At 36.3% G+C, this 7481-nt stretch overlaps 1 protein-coding gene across 1 annotated transcript; it reads left to right on the forward strand.

Moving 5' to 3' along the window:
- Positions 1–2004: 2004 nt before the first annotated feature.
- LOC133990097 (GTPase IMAP family member 8-like) lies at positions 2005–7327 on the forward strand. Its single transcript, XM_062428274.1, has 3 exons — positions 2005–2029; positions 4414–6059; positions 7307–7327. Exons 1-3 carry the CDS (start codon positions 2005–2007, stop codon positions 7325–7327), a joined length of 1692 nt encoding a protein of 563 aa, XP_062284258.1.
- The last annotated feature ends 154 nt before the right edge of the window (positions 7328–7481 follow it).

Below are 7481 nucleotides of genomic sequence, written 5' to 3' on the forward strand. Positions count from 1 at the left end.
TAACCTTTCCATTGATTTTCTGTGCAAATTATAACTTTTTTTAAATTCCTCCTCTCACTCCATCTTTATTTCTATTAATATCTATATAAACAAACTGTATTTACAATGTTCCACCCAGCCTTGTTTGTTTGAGTGTAAATCTACCTGGCCAAAGGCAATTCTTTACAACCTGGGATTAGAGTCAATGGCAACAATTTTTAAGGTAGCATAACTGTGATTTTCTGTAATTTCATGCAGTCTTTGTGTTGGATGTTTATGTTAAAATGGCCAAAAATTCCAAGTCCTGAGGTAAACATATGTGTAAATGCTCCCTGCAGGTTTTAATCCAGGAGGTCAGTTTGCTCCAAACACTTTGTTTGCAAAGTTACCTGTACTTGCTCCTTATGATGACATCAGATAGTCCGAGTATTCCCACAGGCTGTGCTTTGTTGGTAGCCTCTGTTGCCTTGGTGTTGTGGTGCATAACAACTGAACATGTGGGTGTGGTTTGTTGCATGAAGTTAGAAAGAGGCAGTGACAAAGATTTGCTCTTCCCTGTTTAAAACATACATAATCAACATATTAAAACAAGGTAAGTCAATATATAATTGTTCTCATAATATTAATTGATCTAGTGGACTAGATGTTATGTTTTGACTGACATCAGGCAGCAATGACACTAGGCTATTAAATTGTGAATGCATAAAAATGAGTGGTAAAAATGATATTGTTTTCTTTCAGTTTTAGAGAGAGAGAGAGACAGAGAGAGGTATAGAGAGACAGAGGGAAAGAGAGAGAGAGATTTAAAATTGCAATTATCTGTAATTCAGTTCTTCCTAATCAACAATTCAGATATCCATAAAGACATTCTTCCTATCCTCAACTATTGTTTCAGATAACCATGTCATTCTTCCTGAGACAAATTGCATCACTTTTGACATTCATGTATTGGTCTTGCAGTTTCAGATATCTACAACTAAATCTTTGCAATAGAACTCTTACTACAAAATCTCCCATTTACCTAGTTGCAGTCGAATTCTTACCAATGATAACTAGGGAGCAGGTAAGGTCATGTAGGCTTCTTGCCACACCAGAGCACACACACAGAGTGCTCAGCTCCGCCCACATACATGGCAGCAAAATGAAATAGACACTCACACTAATCTGAAATGAACTGAGTGCACATAAATTGTTTGAATAACATAAATAAACCGTCTCTACTACATTTTGCTGTCATTTATGGTCGCATTGAGTTTCTTCTGTTTCAGCGTGGGCAGAGCTAAATGCTAAACTAATTGATAAACATATGTGGTTCTTTAGAAATAATAAGAAATCGGCCAATTCAAAAAGTTTTGAACAGGCACTGCACTAATTATTACAAATGGCATAAATAGATGTTGAAAAGTGGGTCTATTGTACAGTTCATTATGGGACTATGGTACAGGTAATTGGTTAAACAATAAGTTAAATGTGTTAATAGACAACCTTGTTTTTATTTTATTTTGTGTAGAAATGCTACCTTCATTGTAAGCTACTTGTTAGTGCAATACTCAAACACATCACTAGATGGCAAAAAGCATTTAGGAGAAATTTAAAACCCTTTAGAGGCAAGGGCTGCAGAATAATTCCTGCAGTGGAGTTGAATGCAAACTCAAGTTTTGCATCTATGTTTCTTCACAACTGCAGGGTTTATGACATCAGCCTACCAGGCACAACAGTGACATCGAAACTTGGCACATCTTGCCCAATAAAAACAGAGAGCACCACCAGCCATAATTATCCGCTTCACCAAGAGAAAGGAATTACATACGTTTCAGACAAGGAAGGAAACTAAAGGGTGCCATTGTGTACATCAGTGAATATATAAAGAACGAAGACATCGCAAGAAGAGCACGTATAATAAGAAAACAAAACAAAATCCAAGACAACAAGCTGCAAGTTATTCATTAAGCTAAATGGATCAACACCAGAGGCAGCGAAAGGTCTCCAAATCAGGGACTTCAACGAACTCCATAAATACGACGAATGAATCCAGTGACAACACAACAAGGTAAGACCTACAGAGGGGTGTGGGGGGTAAACGAGTCAATTATCCCAGGTGCAGGATCAGTCAGTGAAATTGCATTTGTGATAAAAACCTTGGAGGTGACTGTGGTTCATCCACTAATCAGAAAGTTTGGCAGTTTGTCTCTGACATGTTTATGTTCATATTTCAGAGTTCACCATGGAGACACTTCTGCTTTTCATCTTCACCATCTTCCTCTTAACGGCTTTTTAATCTGGTAATCTGTTAAACAGACACTTTTCATAAAACTGATATAATAAAAACTGTGAGCCTGCTTGAGGATCAGTGACATCTTTAAATCGCTTCTCAAATCTTGTTTTTTGTTATATTGTTGGGTATTTTATTCAGTTCCTCCATTTCATATTATTTGTAATTGTTAGATTTTATTACACTCCTGAAGTTTTAATCCCTGTTTAACAATGTAAAGTGTATCATTATTATTATTATTATTTGTATTATTATTATAATTGTTTTATCGCAATCACCATTATTATTTTTATCATCATCAATATTATATATTTATAGTATTATTGTTATTATTATTATTATTATTAGCACTAGTAGTAGGAGTAGTAGTAGTGGAAGTGGACTATAGTATCTAAATACAATAATTGAACAAAAAGATACATCTATAAATTCATCTAATCAGCCATTAAGAGCCGAACCTCTATGGGAATTACTTGTATGTTTACAATTGACAGTTTGTGTTTTTCATTTCAATAGTCAGTTTGCTTTTGTCTTGTAGTGGCTGTCAGATGAACTGCTGCAGATAAAGTTAATTAATGTTTGATCTTTCGTACTAAAAACCAACCAGGAGATCAGAAACAATGTCAATTCAACATGGAAAAGACACAGAGTCGATGTGTGATTTGGTCAATGCTCGAATTAAACTTCACATATTCAAAATTCAAATCTAATTTGAATTTCTTCCCTGCAGGTGTCTGTTGTGGAGTGTGACTGTTGCATGCATTGTATTCATGATGATCATCATATTTATGTGTAAGTATTATGTACAGTATAATTAGAAAGTGGCAGTTCAATCCCCAACTCTTCCTGTCTCCCTGGGCAAGATTATGTACCCCAAATTGTTTGGTATTGAAAGAACATTGATTTACTGGAAAAAGTGAACCGAACTGAACATAAATTGTTTGGTAGAAGGTCTTTTTAACACAACCAAATGCTGAACAAGATTTATTTAGGTGACCAAAATGCTATAATTAACTTTTATTAACTGAAAACACACTGAAATAGAAATAGCTAAATCTATACTCCTAATCTCATCTGGGACTGTACGTAATGTAAATAAACAACGTAGTCACCACAATCTGTTGCTAATATGTTTTTCTGAAGTAATACATTACTTGAGATGTAGGGTCCAAAAAAAAAAGACTTCCATACAATCAGAGTTCTATTTTCCTCATGGAGTCGCCCTCTGTTTGTACTTATAAAGAAGAAGACACTTCCACATCACCTTCCTTTTTCAGACCTGGAGCTTCCATTGAGGTATTATAAGAGCTGGATATGATACTGCTACTCAGCCTTTCAGCCAATTCTCCCCAGTGGCCACATGTGGTATTGCAGTTAAAATCCCATCCAAAAATAATTTTCCTCATAGACCACCATTGTAAAAAAGATGTCTGTTGACTGGACACTTCAAACTGTCAATTATCTTTGAACTTTTGATTGATTTAGAACAATGGAAGTTTTACATTTTTAAACAGTCCTTGTATTGATTCATTTACTGCAGACCTAGAAACAATGGGCAAGGAACAATTCTAAGGAAGATTCTTACCAACACCATCCATCCATAACTTGTTTGGCCTGCATCAAAATCCTATATGCTACTAATTATGACTTTCAAATATCCAGAGGAGTACAATTACTTTGTAGATAACAGATAATACACAGTAAGTCCAAACAAATCCACTGTGTTTAATACCTAGAGGAAGGACCAGTGTGTACAGTTTTCTCCAGGATCACGAACATACAAACTGAAATTCCCACATTGTACATACAGAATAAGTTGGGTGTGTTGATAAATGACTTGATACTAGAACCATAAAGACTGACAATATCAAAGATGAATCAAAAGTATATTAAAATAGTACAAAGTATACATTATAGTTGTCAAAAGTCTCCTAGGGCCATTTTAAAATATTTGGTACCCATACTCAAAGACACCACATACTAAAAAATAAAGATGAAAAATGAATTAAGAATATTCAGCAACAAAGAGATTAAACACTCATGTACCCTAAAACTGTGTACTGTGTAGGCAAAACTTGAGCCTTCCCAGCCATAGTTATCCATCCCTGATGTGGACTCATTTAACAATTGTTTTGGATATACATTGATTGTCCTTTTTTCAGCCTTCAGGTCTACACCTCCAACAGTCTTCAACAATGATGAGGTGATCAGGATTGTGATGGTGGGGAAGACTGGAGTCGGGAGGAGCGCCTCAGGAAACACCATTCTGGGACAAAAGTGCTTTAAATCTGGGTTCTCCCCTAAATCTTTGACACAACACTGTGAAAAGGCTGTTGGTGAGGTGGATGGACAAAGCATTGCAGTTGTTGACACTCCGAACCTGTTTGACACCAGGAACACTGAAAAGGAAGCAGTTCAAGATATTGCCCAGTGCATTTCTTATGTTTCTCCTGGACCTCATATCTTCCTGGTCGTCATCAAACTGGGCAGATTCACAGAGGAAGAAAAGAAAACAGTGCAGAAAATTCAGAAAATCTTTGGTGGGAAAGCCAACAAATACAGCATGGTTCTCTTTACCCATGGTGACAAGCTCAAAGGGAAACCTATCGAGGAGTTCTTGAAGGAAAGTGAAGATCTGCAGGAACTTGTGGCGAAATATAACAACCAGTACCACGTGTTCAATAATGACGTAAAATATCCATCACAGGTCAGCGAGCTGCTCACGAAAATCAGAAATATAAATGTGCAGAACGGAGGAAGCTACTACACCACTGAAATGTTCCAAAATGCAGAGAGAGCGATTGAAGAGGAGAAACAACAAATCTTGAAAGAGAAAGAAGAGGAACACCGCAAAGAGCAGGAGGAACTGAGGAAGGAAATAGAGGAAAAGTATCAGCAACAGCTGATTGAAGTTTGTCCTTCTTTTTTGGCCCTCAGGTGTACCCGTCCCACAATCTACAACAATGATGAGCTGATCAGGATTGTGATGGTGGGGAAGACTGGAGTTGGGAAGAGCGCCTCAGGAAACACCATTCTGGGACAAAGGTGTTTTAAATCTCAGTTCTCCCCTGAATCTTTGACTACACACTGTGAAAAGGCTGTTGGTGAGGTGGATGGACAATGGGTTGCTGTTATTGACACTCCGGGCATGTTTGACACCAGGAACACTGAAGAGAAAACAATTCAAGACATTTCCCAGAGCATTGCTTATGCTTCTCCTGGACCTCATATCTTCCTGATCGTCATCAAACTGGGCAGATTCACAGAGGAAGAAAAGCAAACAGTGCAGAAGATTCAGGAAATCTTTGGTGAGGAAGCCGACAAATACAGCATGGTTCTCTTTACCCATGGTGACCAGCTCAAAGGGAAACCTATCGAGGAGTTCTTGAAGAACAGCAAAGATCTGCAGGAACTTGTTGCCAAATGCAACGGCCAGTATCACGTGTTCAATAAAGAGATGGAGGATCGTTCTCAGGTCAGCAAGCTGCTCAAGAAGATAAAAAAAATAAATGAACAGAATGGAGGAAGCTACTACACCACTGAAATGTTCCAAAATGCAGAGAGAGCGATTGAAGAGGAGAAACAACAAATCCTGAAAGAGAGAGAAGAGCAAAACCGCAAAGAGCTGGAGGAACTGAGGAAGGAAATAGAGGAAAAGTATGAGCGACAGATGAGGGAGGAGAAGGCTGACAGAGGCAGGGAGAAAGAGTTTAGGAAAGCTCATGACAGAGAAAAGGAGGAAGAAATTAAAAAAAAAAAAAAACAACCGGAAGAGCAGGCCAGACGAGAAGCTGAGGAAAGCCCCTCAGTAATTCAGTGGTTAATTAACAGTACTATAGAAGTTGTTAAATTTGGTAAAGTAATTTTTGACTTACTGAGAAAGCTATAACACAATATGTTTCACTGCTGCAGTGCAATTATATATATTTAATATATGTGAATGACTTGCATTGATGTGTTGAAATGTGATTTTTATATACTGATGATTCAGCTATTTTAGTTTTGCAGAAGAATGAAAACTTAAAGTAATAAAAAAGACAAAAAGACAGTATTACTGGTTGTATCAACAGGTGTGATTAATTGCAACTGCTACTGCACTTTGCAGATGGTGTATCTGTTTAAAATGCATCAAACAAACTTACATGTTTCTAATGAAGAAGTCATTCAATAATTGGCCTTTTTGTCATCTAGTAACTTGAGTGTCAGACATCACCAGGTGGAAGCCTTAGAGAAAACAGATGTGAAACACTTAATTTAACAGGACTATTCTAACTCCATTACTTTCTAATGTTTATTACTATACATGGTGGACAGGATTGTGATGTTCTCTTCCTTCAATCGGTTGATTAGATTTAAGCTCTTGCAAACACAAACTCTTTTTATCAATTAATATTGAATTTCCATTCGAAAATGTGAACAAAATCATCTACCTTATGGCCGAGAATGTATTTAACCACTGTGACATAAAGTGAAAGACAAGATAAAATAAGATAAAAGATTACATTAATTCATTAAACATTTAAACTGTTGTGTGGCCTGTATACTTAACTGTGTTGTTTCTTGGAATTTAACGAAGACTAGTTCTTATTTCATTGTAGCTGTTAATATGTTTAATCTGTTCACACCATTTTTTAAATATTAAGAAACATGAATTGTGATTTTTTCGTAATCATCACTCTTGAAATTAATTGTGAAATTAATAATAAATCATGAATAAAAACATTGATCAGGACTGTTTTTCGGAATGTTGATGCATGTTTACAAAATGAAGTTGATTTCATCTGTCTTTCAAAGTACAGATAAAAAATTTAACAATAAAAAGAAAACAGTGGTCAGTGGTTATTTCAACACAGTCAGTGGTAAATTACATCACTCCTCTGGAGTGGATAATGTGAAACAACTGCAACAAATAAAATTCCTTCATGAGGATCAAGATTGGAAACTGTGACTAACTATAATATATACTTATATCTTCAAAGGTTTATGATTATATAAATGAGTTACCAGGATTTTTCTGTATCAAACTCAGTATTACAATTTTTCTCATGTTTGTAGATGAACAGTGTACTTGTGTGATCTTATAGCAGAAGCAGCATTTACCTGAACTGCAGTACTCAGAGCCTTAATTTTAGTAAAAGTATAGTAGGGGAGACCAGAGATGGTTGTAACACTTTTCGTGTCAGCACTCAGAACTTGCAGAATTTTTGTGATCGAGCACTCAAATGTTAAC

Source organism: Scomber scombrus, chromosome 11 (assembly GCF_963691925.1).
Source record: "Scomber scombrus chromosome 11, fScoSco1.1, whole genome shotgun sequence".
In the NCBI taxonomy this organism is placed as follows: domain Eukaryota; kingdom Metazoa; phylum Chordata; class Actinopteri; order Scombriformes; family Scombridae; genus Scomber; species Scomber scombrus.